Source organism: Apium graveolens, chromosome 1 (assembly GCF_009905375.1).
Source record: "Apium graveolens cultivar Ventura chromosome 1, ASM990537v1, whole genome shotgun sequence".
NCBI classification, from domain to species: domain Eukaryota; kingdom Viridiplantae; phylum Streptophyta; class Magnoliopsida; order Apiales; family Apiaceae; genus Apium; species Apium graveolens.
In genome coordinates this window covers 194,116,047-194,135,286 of record NC_133647.1, presented here as the reverse complement: position 1 = coordinate 194,135,286, position 19,240 = coordinate 194,116,047, and the positions used below count along the sequence as shown (strand labels likewise).

The 19,240-nt window shown below is 32.5% G+C and overlaps 3 protein-coding genes across 5 annotated transcripts; 2 read left to right on the top strand and 1 right to left on the bottom strand.

The window, feature by feature from the left end:
• Positions 1–1,162: 1,162 nt before the first annotated feature.
• LOC141674763 (WD repeat-containing protein 26 homolog) lies at positions 1,163–7,402 on the bottom strand. Of its 3 annotated transcripts, none has more exons than XM_074481467.1 (6): positions 7,243–7,402; positions 6,005–6,912; positions 4,394–4,495; positions 3,268–3,897; positions 2,361–2,635; positions 1,163–1,311 (listed from the first exon to the last, which is right to left on the bottom strand). In XM_074481467.1, exons 2-5 carry the CDS (start codon positions 6,800–6,802, stop codon positions 2,393–2,395), a joined length of 1,773 nt encoding a protein of 590 aa, XP_074337568.1. In that variant the 5' UTR covers positions 6,803–6,912; positions 7,243–7,402; the 3' UTR covers positions 1,163–1,311; positions 2,361–2,392. The 3 variants fall into 3 exon arrangements, with proteins under 3 accessions (XP_074337568.1, XP_074337571.1, XP_074337565.1); XM_074481470.1 differs by lacking the exon at positions 1,163–1,311 and adding an exon at positions 2,116–2,254; XM_074481464.1 differs by lacking the exon at positions 1,163–1,311 and having other exon boundaries at positions 2,256–2,635.
• A 5,024-nt stretch (positions 7,403–12,426) lies between these two features.
• LOC141723541 (uncharacterized) lies at positions 12,427–15,123 on the top strand. The gene is made up of 2 exons (XM_074525374.1): positions 12,427–12,627; positions 14,314–15,123. The coding sequence occupies exons 1-2, from the start codon at positions 12,511–12,513 to the stop codon at positions 14,845–14,847; spliced, it is 651 nt and encodes a 216-aa protein (XP_074381475.1). The 5' UTR covers positions 12,427–12,510; the 3' UTR covers positions 14,848–15,123.
• A 144-nt stretch (positions 15,124–15,267) lies between these two features.
• LOC141714529 (uncharacterized) lies at positions 15,268–16,778 on the top strand. Its single transcript, XM_074518046.1, has 3 exons — positions 15,268–15,616; positions 15,717–15,982; positions 16,062–16,778. The coding sequence occupies exons 1-3, from the start codon at positions 15,268–15,270 to the stop codon at positions 16,776–16,778; spliced, it is 1,332 nt and encodes a 443-aa protein (XP_074374147.1).
• Positions 16,779–19,240: the final 2,462 nt, after the last annotated feature.

Below are 19,240 nucleotides of genomic sequence, written 5' to 3'. Positions count from 1 at the left end.
TTATTTCGGATACGAATGCGGATTTTTCGGACGAATATCGGATTTTTCGAATTTTTTTGACAGCCCTAGCAGGATGCGCACATCCTTATATTAAGAAGGGTTATGATAAAAGCTTAAGAGCTCATCTTAAATCTCTAAAATGTGAACATAGATGAAGTCTTTTAATCCAATCCCTAGATACGAAGATCGTTCTTATAAAATACTAACAGGCTTTGTCTTTTCCAATCCACATCTCAAACATGAATGAAGAGAAGTGCATCGGGAAAGCTAGAGGTCATGTTGATATCAATAATTCAAAATGAAAGTACTTGTTCTTATAAAAGTGATTTATGACCTTGTAGAGTGAGGATCTCTTATACAAAGAATTCTATTCATCCTTCAAAGACAGGAGCGTTATAATCTTGCGCGACATGATTCAACGGATTGATATACTAGCTACTCGATGGTCAGAAAGAGAGATTGATATACTAGCTACTAGATGGTCAGGGAGAGGGAGAGAGAGAGATTGATATACTAGCTACTAGATGGTCAGAGAGAGAGAGGGAGAGTGAGAGGGAGAGCTTGTTTTTGAAAAACAATTTTAATCTGCTACTATTTTATCAATTTAAAAACAATTTCAAACAATTGGTATTATTTAAGCGTGTGTTTTTACATTAATTATCAATTTTAAAAACTCTTCATTAAAAATTATAATTTAAAAATTTAAAAATATATCTAACAAAAGATCATATTTAATATCTCATAATTTTTCCATATGTAATTTATAAATTTCAATTATTTTGAAATACAACAAAAATTACAGTAATTAACATCATAACACAAGTGAATAATTCTTGTACTCACCACCTGCTCTCTTACCAAATTAAGTTGTGGAGGATTCATTTTTTTTTCCTACTACAATTTTAAGTTTAATATTTTTTTATGGACAATGGAAGCAAATGAGTGAGCAAGGAAGTAAAAGTAGTTTTTAACAAAAATGGTAAACTTGATCATTATTAACAACCCCTTTTGAAAGAATGGGAAGTTGAAATCGTTTTGGTGGTTTTTAAAGCAAATTAAATAATTGTAATACGATTGAACCCAATCTCAACCTGCGCATCCTCAAGATCGATAACTTATCGTTAACTCATCAAATTTTCATATAAATTAACACATTATCGACCCCATGCTAAACGTATTTGGTATGATCATGGGATCCAAAAAATTTTGATCACTTCTCACTTTCACCTTGTTATAATTTACCATAAACTCGGCATGCCCCTTAATCTCCTTGCAAAAAATCCATCATAATCACTCTTTCATGTGAACCACCTGAAAACAAATCATAAAAATTTCATGAACACACGAGCATTTTCTGTTTATTGACTGAAATGCAAATTTTGTTGAGTCTAGCAATTCGGTGCAAACTCTTTGAATTTAAAACCATTTGTAAGTCTGGTTAGAGCATCTCCAACGGCGTTGGCTCCGACGGCGTTGGCTCCGACGGCGTTGGCTATAATTGTTGGCTAAATTGGACTTGTAAGACATTATGTAAAATTTGCTGAACATGTAATACATTTTGTTTCAATGGTATTAGCTATATTGATTGGCTATAATTTAAAAATAAAATGTTATTAATATTTTAGATTGTTAAAATAAAATATATCAATTCAATATGGTAATAAATGATGTGCAATCTTTCTTACAGATTTCTTACGACCTTTAGAGGTTCAACAAATTTAGCCATCATAGGAGGTTGGCTAAGCTGGGTATGGTTGGAGTATGCGTTTTTAGAGAGGTTGGCTAAATTTTTTATTTTTAGTATGTCAACTCACATTTTAGCTAAGAGTTTTGGATGGTTGGAGATGCTCTTACCACTTAAAGCCAAAAACAATTTACTTGTAAGTTAGAACATAAATATCAATCATCAATATTTACGTTGGTTAAAAAATAACTACTACAATTATAGTCGCATTTGATTCCCTAAAACAAGTTCCATCCTTGCCAAAGAGTGCCAGACAACCATTTACACTGCTTTAACACATTTACTGCTTCCACAAAACAAGTTCCACCCTTGCCAAAGAGTGTCACACTCAAACATTGACACTGTTTTGACACCTTTGTTGCGATCTATAGAATAATTTAAAAAAAACTATAAAAAATTAAAAGGAGTTCATGAAAGCAATACAAGATTCGGTGCTAAAGACAGCGTCATTGTACACTCATTTCCACAATCCAACAAACAAAAGAATCAACGTAGAGGCACCGGCAAGGACTACACTTAAAAAACAAGTACAACATTTTATTACCAGATTTGATTCACATTTTTTGATTGTCATTTGTAACAAAATGTCAACTAGAACAGAAAGTAAAGAACTTACATGAGAGTGGTAGTCAACTAAAGAAATACTAGTTATTCAAGAACCCTTGCTTTCTCGCCTGGAGTACCTCCATTGCTATAATGAACACCGTTGCTGTCTGGCCCTCTGGGTTTCATCTTTACCTGATTCAAACCCCAAATTCGTATAGTGCCATCATCACTGGCTGATGCCAACATATGGGGGTTTCCTGGATTCCAGCTTACGCTGTTAACAGCTCCAGAATGACCTGGCAAAGTTTCAACCAGCTTTCCCGAACCCCTGTGCCATATATATACCTGAATAAATCACAAGATCCTGAATTAGAAGAGGGTGACTTGAATTTAAAGAGGATAAAATATAGTCAATGAGATTTATATAAAGTCAAAAATGATTAGTAGCCAGAAAATTATCTAAACATGTGCAAGTCATCATAATTCTAAACTAAAACATTCAGTGAATATGTAGGCTTCAGACATATAATATTATTATATTATATAACATGTATAATCTACTTAGCAAAAAAAACATGTATAATCAGATATCAAGATAATTAAAGAATCCAGCGACACAAAGAACTACTAATTGGTGGAGACAACACTAATCAAATCTGAAGGAGCTTTCAGCCATGAAACTAACACCAATACGGGTTATAGGCTTCTTTGATGCCAAAAGACGATAGTCGAAATAGAACAATTAAGAATGTGACTAACAAATCATTTACATGTAAATCAAGCCAGTTTAAAGCTCTTTGAGATGGAAAGGTATTCAACTTTGCCCAATTTGAGTTTCATGCAGAATAAAATTACAGAATTCGCAAACATCTCAATCAAAGTTTAAGAATAAAAAAAATTCATGACAATCAAGTACAAGTCCTACTTTTTAATAAAAGGACATGGTTCATTTCATAAACACCAAACAAGGGTCATACCTGTGCATCCTCACTGCCACAAGCAACAAATGATTGTTGAAATCCACCAAAGCAAGCTTTGAGGACATATCTAGTACGTTTGTGACCTTTGTATTTGCCAACAAGCTTGAAATGCCCCTCAATATTCCAAAGATGAATTTCTTGGTTTACAAGACTAACCAGGAGAAACTTATTGTCACTTGATAATGAAAACGACGTTATAGTCTCATCTTCCTCGATAAATTTTTCGACATTTGATTCTTTGTCAAAGAGTAATATAACAGAGTTCTTGCAAATAGTAATGATCTTTTTACCATCACTTGTGACTCCTAAATCTGAGATACTAACAATTCGTTGCCCTTTCCAACATTCCACCTCCTTCCCTTCTAAATTCCACATGCTCATGCTTTTATCAGTAAACCCGAAGTATATTCCTTTCCCATCCGGAGCCCATTCACACGAAACTATACTAACGCCATTTTTTTCATAAACCTGGAGACATTCACCAGAATAAACATTCCAACGTCTGGCAGTCTCCTGGACACCACAAGTGAGAAGCTGAAGGCCATCGGGACTCCATGATACATGAAATATAGGTTTCTGATGACCAGATAATATATCCTTCAAGTTGACTGTGCCATCTGAATTCACCTGTTGAAAGGGGGAAAATATGAAACAAATAATAAACATATTGCATCAGTGAGCCATAGTAAAGAAGCAACAGAACTTCTTATTTACCTCTTTCTAATAAAACAACTAGCATGCCTCCATGTATATATTTTCATTTTTTCTTCCGTCCAAGTTCAAATACACGTACGATAATTTTGCAGGAAAAATAACCAATTTAGTTTGTACAACTACGTATTCTACCTACAATGATAAAAGCAAATCCCAGAAAGGGATTAGGGGAAGATGAAGAGTATAAATTGTTCAGCTATGGTTTAGGTATACGGGTGATGGAGAAAAGAACCATCAAGCACGATTAATTCATCTATGTGGGTGAGAACGATTGAAATCTTAGTCGCTACTACTCAGAATATTATTTATTTAGTAGAAGTAATCTAGTGATATCAAGCAGAAATATACAAGTGAGGTAATGGAAACAACACGAATTATTAGTATCTAAATTATTGGTGTAACGTAGTACCTCCCAAATAATGACCAAGTGATCACCCGATGCTGAAGCCAAGTATTGTCCATTATGTGAAAATTGCAAGAACCAGACTTCATCAGAGTGTTCTTGTAGAATCTGCAAGATTTTGACTTTTAGAAAATTTAGCGGTTGTAACTAGAAGTAGAAACAAAAGGAAGAACTTTATTATACTCTGCTCTTCAGGAATAAGCCTCTTTAAAATATTAAAAAGAGACTAAAATGAAATAAAAAAACTAGTGAAATCCATAAACGTGAAGCATGAATAAGAAAGTAATGAGATTCATATAATTTGTAACCGAACTGAAATTGAAAGGTCCCAGACAAGATTTCACCCAAACAGAGAACATGAAAAATCCTTATTAGCCATATATCAAACAGACAAAAAATGAGCATCCTAGTGAAAGACCGTAGAAAACAAGAAACAAAACAATGAACAACCAAAAGAAACTTAAATTACGAGCATGCTGTTCCAAAAAACATACTTAACGAAAAGAATACAAGTCAGTATTAACAATAATTCTATACTCCTTAAACGTAGATTGAGAAACTTAAAAAGAAAAAGATCTCTAGTTGTAATGTTTTCCTTACCCAATATAAGGAAGTCAAAGATGATATTCCATAGGACCATGCAGAAATATGCCACAAGGCCAACAACTAACATTTTTGCAAGCATGCTTAATGAGGAATGGAAAAAAATTCTGTTTTTGCTAACCAATAATAGGATTCTTTATTGTTATTAGTTAACTGTTAATTTCTATCAACCATATAGTATAGAAATTAGTGTTATATGACTCACTACTTCAAGCCCAATCCTTAACAAGCATTGGTCCATTAGGTTTTCTTTTGTGTATAACTGTATATAATGATGTGATCTTCACATCATATTAGAATTGCTTGATTATTAACATGTTTAATATTGAGTCTTTTTTTTTATGAGTTGTTATCCATTATTTTTTTCCCTTTAAACAGTAGATTTTCTTCGGTTAATTCACCCAAGTTTACCTTTTTTTTGTTTATCATCATAATTCAATGTTATTATAAATACGTCCTGCATCTATGCACACCCTTCCCACAAGCATGCAAGCACAAGGGCTAGTGAGCTCATGTTATTAAGAAAGCTACAAGCATTGACCCAAACAGCAACGAACGGATTAAAATCTGACACTATGCTATTACAAGGGGGAACAAGTGATACCAGTAAAAGGGGCAATACACTTGAAACTGTGCCTCCCGGTATCAAGTAAACATGAAACCACAAACAATGAACATCCGAGACACTAGTTAAGTTTACCACTTGAACAGTTGTGACAAGATAAAAGAAAATTAAACACATGAATCACATCTTAAAAATGTAATTTACAAAGTTCTAGAGCAATTAGAGTGTAGATTGAAATTTTATATAAAGCAAAGATGTATATACTCTAGTTTGAGTGCGGTGAGACAAGTGAAGTTGCAAGAGCAGCATTGGTGTCCACTATCTAGTGACTCTATTTTTTTGAATAGATTATTCCATTCATTGAGTTTTTGCCTAAGCCTTTGCTAAAGAGCTTTAATTTGAAAAGATCCTGTAATAGTAGAACTATATGCTAATAATTATGATCTCACCTGTAAAGTTTGAGAAGGAATTTGATCCCGTCCACACTGATGGTCGGTGTATAATGACATATCCTGAACTAGAGAATTGTGAAAAATGCAAGCATCTCGTTGCAAGTCAAGAGCCTGCTCAACAAGATGGACCAATCTTCGTTCTGGTATAATCACCGTTGGTGGAAAGATCCGTTGCAATTCCTCTAGTAATGCCGACCGAGCTTTGGCCTTCACGGCAGTTTTAGCTGCAAATTCCGTCTGATCATACTGGGAAGGTGATACGATGCAAGTAGAAAGGTTGTGGATTCTATTACTGTTTATGCAAAGCGGTGCAATCTCAGTCCTCAATGTTTTCAAAGCATCCATCAGCTTTTCCTCATCCAAAAGTTCAAGAAATTTTTGCTCTAATATAACAAAAGATGCAGACTTAATAGTAGTTTCATCCAGTTGGCTAAATTTATGCAAAGTGTGTAAACTTTTATCCCAATTTCCATCAAGAATTTGCTGCATGAATAACTTTACTACAGATGATTGTAAATGAATTCCGGACTCTTCTTCTAGATGTGCACCCGTTCGCTCATAGCCAAGAGAATACAGTGCCTCAGTTATGATTCTGACCAGTTCCACTTTCTTGACAATTCCTTTCGTACCAAGAATCTCATCGTCCCCTTTGGATGACAGGGGCCGAGCCATCATCAAACTCAATGAACAACTCGGGGACTCTCTGGGAGAAAATCCGTTTGCAAATCCTTCCAAATGTTTAGACGTTACTTTCACACGTTTTGAGGGTGGTTGATCATCCTCTACACCTCCCATGTAATGTACACCTCAGGCCATAGATATCAAACGAAAAAAGCACAGAAGAATCCAGGAATATAATCTTGTTCTTGCAATAAATTGGACCCCTCTAGATTACAAATATTTTCCTGGAACACATATTTATGAAAGATAAAGTAATTTTATCAGACAAAATTAGGGAACTGGAAAGGGAAACATAACTACATAAGCCTCTCTCTCTCTCTCTCTGAAGGCAATCGTTAGTGCAAATAAGGCAAGATTTCACCTCTCTCTCTCTCTCTCGGAAGGCAATCGTTAGTGCAAATAAGGCAAGATTTCACTTCAATTACAAAAAGAATCAACACCCAAATCAGATATAGATCAGATAATTAATTATACAAATGGGTTTATCAAATCAAATTCACCAAGAAAAAAGATTAAAAATGCAAACTTTAGCAAGAAGATTAAGTGAGTCGGACCTGAAAATCGGGTTAACCCGAGATCTTGATTTCTCTGTAGCCCTGAGATTGAAGAAGGCCAACCCAAATAGATAGAGAGATAGATGATTGTTGACTGTTTGATACACACAGAATCATATATCTATCTACTTCTGTAAAACAAATTACTTTGACCCTTCATCATTATTTGCCATTTTTATTGATTTTTGTTTAAGAATTATCCAGAAATTAGATTTTAGTATTTTGGCTTTTATTTTGTTAGAAAGGTGTTTGTAATTTATTATTTGTTTTCTCCACTTTTTAAATACTGTATATTAATTTTTATTTATACAAAATTTGCAATTTTATCCACTTTCTCTACTTTTCTAATCTACATGGCTTTTTAATTAAAAAAATGGGATTACATTATGGTTGGCCAGACGCTCGGTCGGTTTGGTCCGACTATTCGGTCCACAATCGGAACAAACCGAATTGAGAGAAAAATTTAAATATGTTTTTTCTTGGATCGAATCAGATCAAATATTTATTGTGAAGCGGTCTGAACCAAATTAAAATAATTTGATGTAGTCCGATTTTAAATCGAACGGAACAATTTTTTTAAAAAAAATTATCAAAAATTAAACCATAAATTATTAAATCAAAACTATCATTTAAGTAATAAAATATAGAGAGCTCTAAGAGTGTATAAATATGATTAAAAATTTAAAATTATGGTTATAATTTTTAAGATATAAGTATTTAAAATGTAATATAAAATTTATAATATTTATGATTTGTTATATTCGATCCGGACCGAAATATATTTTAAAAGAACTTGACGGAACCGATATTTATTTCGGTCTATTCATTTCGGACCGAATTTTTAATCAAACCAAATTAGTTCGGTTTGGTTCGATTTTTTTATTTCGGTGCGATTTTATTGAGCCCTATATGACACGGAAAGGGTATTCATGAAATGTCCATGTCTTAAATAAAAATAATGTATTTATAATTTTGAGATGTATTTGGTTATGTTGAAATGAATAAAACTACAGATTACGATATACTTATTTTAATTTTCAGAAATAAAAGTGGAATTTTTTTTTATTATAACCTAAATAAGACAATATGATAAATTCGTATCAAGTACTTATAAGAGCCTGTTTGACAACGTTTCAAAAGAACTAGTTTACTAAACCGCGCTTCGCAACGGCCTTCTTCTAAATTAATGTTTGGTTTTTTTTTATTTCTAATATAATCTTCGTCACTCTATAATTATGAATAATAAATAAATATAATAAATCAAGAAGTTTATAAAAAACTGTTCTTTTGTTAAACATGTTACATGTTTACTCTTTTAACATTAACCAAGACTAAGTCACATTGGCAACCCTGAGATTTAGTTGTTTGATAATCAATTATGTATTTTGTATTGTATTACTTGAGTCTGTAAAAAGGTTTGAAGATTAGACTGGAGTATTTTTATGTAAACAGATTCAAGTTAAGGATTAAACTCTGGAAGAAGATCAAACTGTGATCATGCCTCAGAGAAAAGTGAATAATCTTGGAGTTGAATAAAACTGTTTTATGAAAAATATTTTAAGTCAAGATATCGACAAGTCACGAATCAAGCAATATCAAGAAGTCATTCAAGAAGTCCAGAATGACTTATCGAGAAGTCCAAAATAATAAATAAATATAATAAATCAAGAAATTTATAAAAAACTGTTCTTTTGTGAAACATGTTACATGTTTACTCCTTTAACACTAACCAAGACTAAGTCACATTGGCAATCCTGAGATTTAGTTGTTTGATAATCAATTATGTATTTTGTATTGTATTACTTGAGTCTGTAAAAAGGTTAGAAGATTAGACTGGAGTATTTTTATGTAAACAGATTCAAGTTAAGGATTAAACTCTGGAAGAAGATCAAACTGTGATCATGCCTCAGAGAAAAGTGAATAATCTTGGGGTTGAATAAAACTGTTTTATGAAAAATATTTTAAGTCAAGATATCGACAAGTCACGAATCAAACAATATCAAGAAGTCATTCAAGAAGTCCAGAATGACTTATCGAGAAGTCCAAAATGGTTTATAGAGAAGTCTCAGAGATATCGACAAGTCAAATGAAGATGTGAAATTGTTAGTCCCAAAGTATCCTAGAAGTGGGGATTGAATACGATACATACAATCTTTTCGATTCGTTTCAAGTTCTTCGTTATAAGTACGAAATCAGAATAGACACAAAACAATTTGAGGAATATATTGTTTTATTAACATAAACCTTGAGGTTACTACAATCTAATCAATGAATTGATTAGCTACAATAAATTCAGCGGCACAACTTTGTGTTTACAAGCTTAATATATATGGTCTTTAATGGAGCTCTCGTAATTCACTTTCTGTTTGCTGAAGAAGATAACCAAATGAAAATTACATTCATTTGCTGCTTTGTAGTCTTCAAATTGATTAGGACAGGTGGCATCATTGTATCCACACATTTCCTTTGAATTTTCTGTATTGAACTTCAAAAATAATTCCAAGTGTTAATTGGCGACCAGATGTAAGTATTCTGACTTAGAATAATTCTTTGTTTTGTAACCTGCGACCACAGGGTAAGGTTTATTGACTTAGAATATTTTTGATCATATTCTAAACTGCGACCTCTAACCTGCGACCACAGGGTCATACTCCTTGCCTTAAAATATTTCTTCACTTGTCTAACCTGCGACTAGAGGGTAAGGTGACTTTGCCTTAGTTAATTTTGTGCAGCTCTAACCTGCGACTAGAAGGAAAGAGTTATGACTTAGATAGATTTCATCTCTCAACCTGCGACCTCTGAACCTGCGACCACATGGTAGAGGTTTTGCCTTAGAGTATTTTTTAAACACTCAACCTACGACCTCTAACCTGCGACCATAAGGTAATGTGGTTGCCTTAGAATATTTTCACTATGACTCCAATAGCTGTATCAATGAATCATTTCTTCTGTGTTACTGAATTAAATCTTTTTTGGAATGTTGATGTTTGGTGAACTGGTTTGGTTCACAAACAACTAGCATGAATTGATTTAATTCAATTCCTTTTGCACTACTGAGCTGATACATCTGGGATGATTATTCATTGTTTCAATTACTGAACCCCTGATCTTCAATACTTCAAATCAAATCATTTCACTGACACTGGAAGACCTTTGACATCTTATTCTTCATGGAGGCTTGAACATGGGAACTTCTTCCCATGACTTGGTTATGGGCTTAGAGCATCAATTCCATTGCTTGATTCTTTGTATTTATCCAGTCTTTATTTTCAGGGTTCCTATGCTTCACAATTTAATATTGTTTATCTGTTTCCGTTTCAAGTTGCGTTATAATTCCTCGATTACATATTACGTTACATCACTACGCCATAAGTGGGCTACTGTAATGCAAGTGTTACAAGCAGCGTTACATTAGCTAAGAAACTTTTGTCCTATTGTAACACCTCTCAATTAGTGTTACAATAGCTATACAACTAGTGTTGCAGAGAAATGTTGGTGTTGCACACCATGTAACACCAACACCTGGTGTTACATTAGATATTTTTTTAATTTTTAAAAATGTTAAAGTGAAAATATTAATATAAATTAGTATTAAAATTATATTTTGGTTCATTACTGAATGAAAATGTGATATATAATATTTAATAAAATTTATAAAAATAAATTTTACATAAATACAGAAGTTACTTTGTTTGTTTTTTATTTAATATAAAATAATTTAATAATTAAAAGTAAAAAGGAAAATATATAAAATAAAAAAAATAAAATTGAAATGTATATGATAAATTATATATTAAATATTTTTGCTCAAATCACATATATTGTATATAAGTACAAATATATTTTTGTATTTTGAATCTTTATAAATTAAAATTTATTAGAAAAAACTCAAATAAATAAAACTGTCTCTTTGAAAGTATTTAAAGATTAAAATTAAAGTAGTGAACTAGGTAATATAGGAAAAAAATAAATTTGAATCTTTACAACGTATTCAATAATAACTCATAAGCTAATTTTATTTAGGTCAATTATATTTTAAAAATAAAAATAAATAAAGATTAACATGAATAATAAATAAATAGTAGATTTGAACTTTTTAGTATGTCAAAATATTTCAAAGGCGGTGAAAATTCCGCCCAATATGAAAATAAACATTAGATGTGTGCCTCTGTACTCAAAATTCCTCAACCTTATCCTCTCCCCCACTCAATGCACCTGTTTGGCGTTTCTAGTAAGTTCACTTAATTGGGCTTAAGCCCATAAAAACTTATCATGGACTGTTTGGGTTCTAACTTATCAACTACTACCTCAAATGGGATAAGCCCATAAGTGAAATGTACCTCACCCGATACTTTTTTCTTCTCCACTTATTCATCACTAACCTAGGCGCCCCTCTCTCCCCTCTCTCTCCGCTCTCTCCCCTCTCTGCTCTCTCTCAATTTGGCGCTCAAATCCGGTTCGATCTCTCTACACCTGCTTCGGTTCTCATCAGGTATCTCCCCTCTCTCCCTTATGTATATATTTGTGTGTATTTTTAGTTTCGTTAAAATAGAAAATCTGATTGGTTTCATGTATTTATTGATGTCGATGTTAATGATTTGTGTATATTGGAAACGATAATGGTCTTTATTCTGTAAACCTTTTGATCTATAAGTTGAAGGTTAGTGCCTGTAGTAACAAGTATTCTTTATTCTGAGTGATAGACTAATTAGAAGAGAAGTGGAAAAAATGGGTGTGTCAGGTGCCTCATATGGATTATGAGTTGCTATAATTTTTATTGGACTTGCAATTTGGCTGGTGCTATTTCTACACTCCTATCATGCCATGGGTTCTGATTATTAATATTGTCATTTGCATCTGTGAGTTTGTTTATGTAGATGTAGGAAATATGTGACTAATGAACAACATATAATTATCTGCACTTCATAATTTGTTTTTTGATGTATGAAATTCTTTAAGGTGGATCATTGATCGATGTAATGGTTTGTGCAGATGTCAAGGGCACAATCGAAGATACGGCGACGGGATCAACCATCAGGTGCGGCTCCTCCCGTAGGTGCGACTCCTTCTGCATCATTTGCTGCCAAGTGGGGAGATGAAGAACATGATTTATTTGTCAGGCTATGCTACGGTCAGGTTGTTAAAGGCAACAGGCATAACACCACTTTGAACAAAGAAGGTTGGAAAGCTGTGTATCTTCAATTTGCTGCTTGTTCAGGAAAGGATCCCGTTTGGGATTTAAGAAAACTAAAGAATCATTGGGATGCGATGAGAGAAGATTACAAAATTTTTAGGAAATTGAAGTTTGGGCAAACTGGTTTGGGATGGAACGAGTTGACAAAACAATTTGAAGCGTCTGATGAATGGTGGAAGGAGAAAATTAAGGTACATCTTTTACAATTTACAATTTACAATTTCATTAGAGATGTTGATATTGATTTCTGGCAATGTGATTTAGGTTTGCTTATCTGCTTATGTGTGACTTTGCAGAACAAAGGTCGAGAAATGGGTATTAACTATAGATGTAATAATCATGATATGTAAATGTGCTGCTAAGTTTTTTAATTGTTGTTGGCAAGTGTACCTAATTTGATCCAAGTAGACAGGAGTATGTGTTTTGAGTTAACTTTCTCATCACTAAAACTAAGCTATTCAATCATTCCCAGTATACTATAACTTAGTTTATTCTTCAAATTCGAAATGTTGTAATAATACAAAATTATTTTTCAGATTTTCTTAATTTCATGAACTATTACTCTGGTTGTATAGTAGTTAATCATATTTTAAGAACACTGAATAGAATAACTAATTTTACTCAAATTCTAGGGCAGACCAGTGGACAAACAAGTAATTGAGAATGTCTTTCCACATATATTTGAAACAAATGTCTTTCAAAGGCTTAACCTATAAAGCTTATAAGTTATAAATAGACAAAAGAATGTACTAGTGAGACATCTAAAGCTATTCTAATGAAGAGAAGTTCTTATTGCGGAGTTTAAACTGTTGTTTAACATCTTGTTAATGATATTATAGGTATAATATATATTAACTGCATCGGTATAAAACTGAGAAAACAAACACAGGAGTTACAAAGGATCACTAAACAGAAATGCAATGCATCAGACAGGCAATGTATGTTTACATAGAACTATCATCAGTGGCTATTTGGCTATAACCTAGATAGTGCTTTGTAGCACAAGTATTAATTAAATGTATATAATACAGATACTCTTGTGCTGTTAAAAACTTGAATTTGAGGTTGTCCGGGTCGGATATGGATCATTGTGAACTATCTGTTTATGGCAATGTTGTCAACGACAGAATAATGGGCTGTAGAATTCAGTAAAGCATTACTGTTGAAGTTGTTTGTAGTAAAAGAACTGTAATTGTTAAAAATGTTGATCAATTGAAATGGTTCTGCAACAGGTTCAGTAACAGCATCCAGTTCAGATTTAATATATCTGGACCACGTCTCAATTTAATTTTATGTAAATTGGTTATCTACACAAAGTTAACAAAGTATGTGTTTTTAATTGCTAAGTTTTAGTGATTTTAAAAGAGTTATTGCAGTTCCCCAGAGCATCCACGGCTGCACAAATTATCTGGGGATAAATAGTAGTAGAGGGGGTAAGATCTGTTTGGAAACAGCTGTTGGAAAATATAAACTGTGTATTAATTAAAGAATCGTGAACCTAGCCGGTTAATCTTGTCTTTTGTCTAATCTTGAACTGGTTTAGTGCTCCTCGGACCCTTGTTGGTGGCTAGACTGCAGCTATATTCAGCAGACATATTGATGGATGATACAGCCTTTTTTAGTTATTTCATTAATTTTCGTACTTTTTAATGCATGATCTGTCTGGAATCTGAATAGATTTTGGTTTTAAATCAACGGAGAGAATTATATATCTAAACACGTAGATCTTTAATTTATAACCTGATTGCATCTTATGTTTACTTTCAATTCTCTTGTGCTTATTTCTACCTCTTATGTTTACTTTCAATTCTCTTGTGCTTATTTCTACCAGGGTTTTAATATATATTCTTAAACTTGTTACATGTTAATTCTCGCAGGAGAATCACAAATTTAGCAAATTCAGGAATAAGGATATGACGTATTTCGTCAATTACTATGATACATTGTTCGGTGATGTCATTGCAACTGGTGAGCGGGCAAAAGCCGCGAATAACTACTCTGCGGTGAATTTAGAGGAGGGTGAAGATATTCCAGATTTCGGAGAAGATGATGGGAATGAAGGCAGCGGTGACAGCGACGATAACAACTATGAAACACCACAACCACCTTCGAGGAATCTATTTCCCACAAACTCTTTTAGATCTGGTTCGAGCAGTGGCCAGAAAAGAAAGAAATCAGGAGCAAAGTTCGTTCGGGAAGGGCTTGATGGTTTAGTAGCAGCCATGTCTTGCAAGAGTACTGCTGGTAGTGCAGAAGACCGCAGCTTGGACGAAGCAATTGCCGTACTTGACGCCATGCCGGAAGTTGATGCTGGCAGTGACTTGTATTTCTTTGCTCAGCGGTATATTCTGAACACTGGAAACATGACGCTTTTTTTAAAGGCGCGCAACAATGAACTCCGCTATGGATAATTGCAGTATAACTACAAGCACTTTAAAGGTTCAGGAGGTTCTTCTAATAGGCAGTGAAAACAAATTGGTTGTTATTTTATGTTGAGTTATTTGTCAAGTTTACTGCACTACAGTGCCATGTCAAGTTGAGTGTATTATTAGGGCCCGTGTGTTTCAAAAACAGTATTCAACTGTTTGTCGTGAATGGCCTTTGCAGGATGAGGATTTTCAAATCTGCTTTTTTAAAAGTAGTGTAGATTTATCCTGTTTGTACTATTTCAAATGTGACCAATCTGTACAGTGAATTGTTCTACTTGTGAAACTAATAATTTTCTTCTGTGTTCATGTACGTTTGTTTATAAATACTAGCTTCAAACTTTTCATCTTCACATTCAGCAGAAGCCATAAACTTTTTAGAAGCCATCAAGTGTAGCATCTCAAATGGATCCATATGGTTATAACCCTTTTGGTTATAATAATTCCGAAGGTCAGACTTCTAATACATTTGATCATTTTGCTTATAATACTGATGGTACGTCTACTTTTAATACAAATGTAGAGCCTTCTTATATATTCAATCATTTTCCTCAATCTTCGTACGAGAATAATTTTTGTGTCCAGTCAAACCATGCATATCAATACGATTTTGAAATTCCGAATGAAACTGAGGAAGATGAGTCAAATTTGTTGGATTGGCAAACGGTTTGTCGTGCTGCTGCTTACACATTGGTGTATTATTATGAAAGTTTTGTACACAAAGAGCCATGTCATGATTCAATTAGAACGGGAGGTAAATTAATTGACGAAATAATAAAAGGGAATGAAATTCGTTGTTATCAAGATTTTCGTATGTCTAAAGATATTTTTATAAGTTTTTTGTCGAATATTAGTAGATCGTTATGGGTTGGTTCCCACACAAGGCATGTCTGAATATGAGGAAGTAGGGATCTTCTTAATGACTGTTGCGCATGGGTGTGGGAATCGTTTAATGCAAGAAATGTGGAATCACTCTGGTGAGACTATTAGTCGACATTTTCATTCTATTCTACAAGCTGTTTGCAGACTGGCAAGTGATTACATTAAACCGGCTTCAAATTATAATACGGGATGTGGTTATCATACACCTCAACATGAACGATATCATCCATATTTTGAAGTAAGTGTATATATTTATATCCAAATATTTTCATGACTTTTGTTGATAAAAATTAATATTATTTCAATATTAATCGCAGGATGCTATTGGAGCTATTGATGGTACTCATATTAAATGTCGAGTAAAAGAAACAGAGCGTACACCCTATTTTGGTCGAAAGGGATACGCCACTCAAAATATTCTAGCAATCTGTGATTTTAACTTGTGCTTTACTTTTGCTTGGGGGGGTTGGGAAGGGGGAGCACATGATAGTCGTATTTTAAATGAGGCTACAACTCAAGGGAATCTGAATTTTCCACATCCAAGTGGAAACAAATTCTATCTTGTAGATGCAGGTTATGCACACAAAAAAGGATACATGGCTCCGTATAAAGGTTCAAGCATTAGATATCATCTTGCAGATTTTCATCGGGGTGATGGCAGCGAACGTGTACCACGAAATCCTAAAGAAAAATATAATCATCTTCATTCTTCTTGCAGAATGGTTATTGAGCGAACATTCGGGGTGTGGAAAGCTAGATTTGCTATTTTAGCAAATATGCCGATGTATAAGATAGATACGCAAACTGATATCGTTCTGTCCACGATGGCGATTCATAACTACATTAGAAAATCAAATTGTAGTGACAGCGCATTTCGCACGGCCGAAAGAGAAAGTTATATTCCTCCAGATTCTACTACAACAACTAATAGGAGTCGAGAATCCGAGATAGATGAAACTGATGAAACTGACTATGACGGTAGGTGGATTGCGCTGCGTGATAGTATCGCTAATAGTATTCATAACAGAGCATAAATGTTGTAATATCTCGATCTTTTTATTTGAGCATTGTAATAAATAAATAAATAAATAAATTTCATTCTAATAAAATTATATATTTCTATGCTCAAAAAATTATTACTAAATTTTTTTAAAAAATTTAACTTATAAGTTATTTTACCAAACACTCCACTTTACTTATAAATGAAACATCCAAACACTCAAATTAACTTATTTGTTAAAAAACACTTATTACATATATGTCACTTATCACACTTAAGTCATAAGTTACTTATTTTAAGATTTCCTAAACGGGCCCAATGTCTCCCTTTCTTCTCTCCTTGACGGCAAACATACTTGCACGAGTAGATTTCAAGGTTTGTCAGCCTTATTTTGTAATTGAACCTTTCAACATCTTCTTCCCAATTATACTTTCTCATTTTTAATATTTTTTTTGATTTACAGGTTATATTTATAGATTTGAACTTCTTAGCATCTTCTTCCTTCCTACCAGCTCCGATTTGTAACTTTTTTTGTATTTGATTGATTATGATTTTGTATTTAGTTGGTTAATTGAGATGAGTACTAATTAGGGGTTTTTTGACTGATTGGGTGTTTGAATTGGATTTGAATATGCCCTAATTAGAATACCTTTTAGTTGGTTTGAACTATGACTCCATATCGCAACAGCAATCAACTCTCCTGGTTTGTTTCTTCTGTATTTTAAGGTTTTATTTGCATCCAGATCTCTCTCTCTCTCCCCTGCTCTCCCCCTCTCCCCTGATAGTAAGTGTTACAAAATTATGAAGTGAATTTCATAATATTATCATTCTTCTTTTGTGACTAGTATATATGATCAGATTATTATCTTGACTAGCTTTGAGGTGACAAAAAATAAAAATGGGAAGTAATCATCACTATGCCATAAGTCATACTTGCTGGTGGTGTATTTAATTGAACTAGCATAATAACCCGTGCGAGGCACAAGTCATTTTCTAGAGTTTTTTTATACACCATACAATTATAATGTTTTTAGAGCAATTCCAACAATATCCTTATATAGACTCTTAGAGTCAAATTTTGAAGAAATGGAGATAAAATTTCTCTCCAACAAGCTTCATGTCCCCCTCTATAACATTAAAAGTTTCGAATATTTCCTCACTTTAAGGAGTGAATATCCCGTCAACTATTATTATATTATATTTTTCTTACCCGTTATTTTATATTAAATGAATAAATATAAACAGGGTAGTAAGTGTACGTTTAAAACGAAATGATTAAACTTAATATGTAGAATGCCGTTAGTATGTTTACAAGTATAAAGCTAAAAATTAACATACATGTTGAATACAGAGTTGACCAAAATCTTGAATTTTATTTAAATAAACTATATGTACTGCTCTGTATTATTACTTAGTTCACTACTAACTTACAATTGACATACTCAATTTAAAAAGATAAAAAAATGCAAAACTGAAGTCAAAATGCCTTGCAATCATAATATACAATAATGTAAAATTTACATTATTGTTAATATTAAAGTTGATTTTAATGAAAAATATTAGTTTTTGAAATTCTATGTATGTATCATGTATGTATGGGAAAATGTTAGTTTTTTATTTACACTACTGTTAAGAAAGTAAAATTAAGTTATATGTATGTGTGTGTTAGCATGTAAATTATTGTATGTTATATCTCTTAGTAAATTATGATGGTTTCAATTATTTATATGCTAAATATCTGATTTATGTACATGTATAATCATTATTAACATCTAGTGAGATAATTGATTACTTAACTAACATGCATTTATAATTATTCAAAAATTAAAATTATGTAATAAATAAATTGCTATAATTTATATATGATATTCACATTATCACTGACAAACAATCCATATCTATTTTTTACGCAACCGGATATCAATCTTGGTTGTAACATAAAAATGAATTATATATTTTTAAGACTTATTATTGATATTCATGATTTTTTTCAAGAATTCGAAAGAAAAATTGTAATTATGTCGTTATTTAAACCGTTTTTAAGTTTCTTTCATTACGACTCTAATATTTCTTCATATAATAATTTGATAACATTTTATACTATTCTCCTAGAATTAAAAAATTTCAGTTCGATAAAGTTTTATAAATATCAGTTGAACTGGTTAATTCCTTCAAATTATTGAACAATATATATTTTTTTCCTTAAATAGTATAAAATGCATTGAATCAAATGCTACGATATAGTATAGATATAACTTTTATTTGAATAATTCAAAATATTTGTACAATATTATCTTGATTAACGAATATTGCTGATATAAAAGAATTCTTTTTTAAAAGCTAGTTTTTTAAAGTGGAAAATGAAAAATAAATCGATTTAGTATATCATTGTAATTTTAACAAATCTTGTGAGATCTCATTTCAAATTTCAAATATTCTTAAAATTGGGACAAATCCCAAAAATAATAATACGTTACCAGTGAAGTTAGTAATTTT

Coding starts and splice junctions, on each gene's coding strand:
- LOC141674763 (XM_074481467.1), bottom strand. CDS start 6,802: ATGGGAGGTGTAGAGGATGATCAACCACCCTCAAAACGTGTGAAAGTA. Junction 4,496..6,004: donor TTCCTTCTCAAACTTTACAG/GTGAGATCATAA, acceptor AAAATCTTGCAG/ATTCTACAAGAACACTCTGA. Junction 2,636..3,267: donor GTGGCAGTGAGGATGCACAG/GTATGACCCTTG, acceptor TGATTTATTCAG/GTATATATATGGCACAGGGG.
- LOC141723541 (XM_074525374.1), top strand. CDS start 12,511: ATGAGAGAAGATTACAAAATTTTTAGGAAATTGAAGTTTGGGCAAACT. Junction 12,628..14,313: donor GGTGGAAGGAGAAAATTAAG/GTACATCTTTTA, acceptor TAATTCTCGCAG/GAGAATCACAAATTTAGCAA.
- LOC141714529 (XM_074518046.1), top strand. CDS start 15,268: ATGGATCCATATGGTTATAACCCTTTTGGTTATAATAATTCCGAAGGT. Junction 15,617..15,716: donor TGATTCAATTAGAACGGGAG/GTAAATTAATTG, acceptor GTCGAATATTAG/TAGATCGTTATGGGTTGGTT. Junction 15,983..16,061: donor GATATCATCCATATTTTGAA/GTAAGTGTATAT, acceptor TATTAATCGCAG/GATGCTATTGGAGCTATTGA.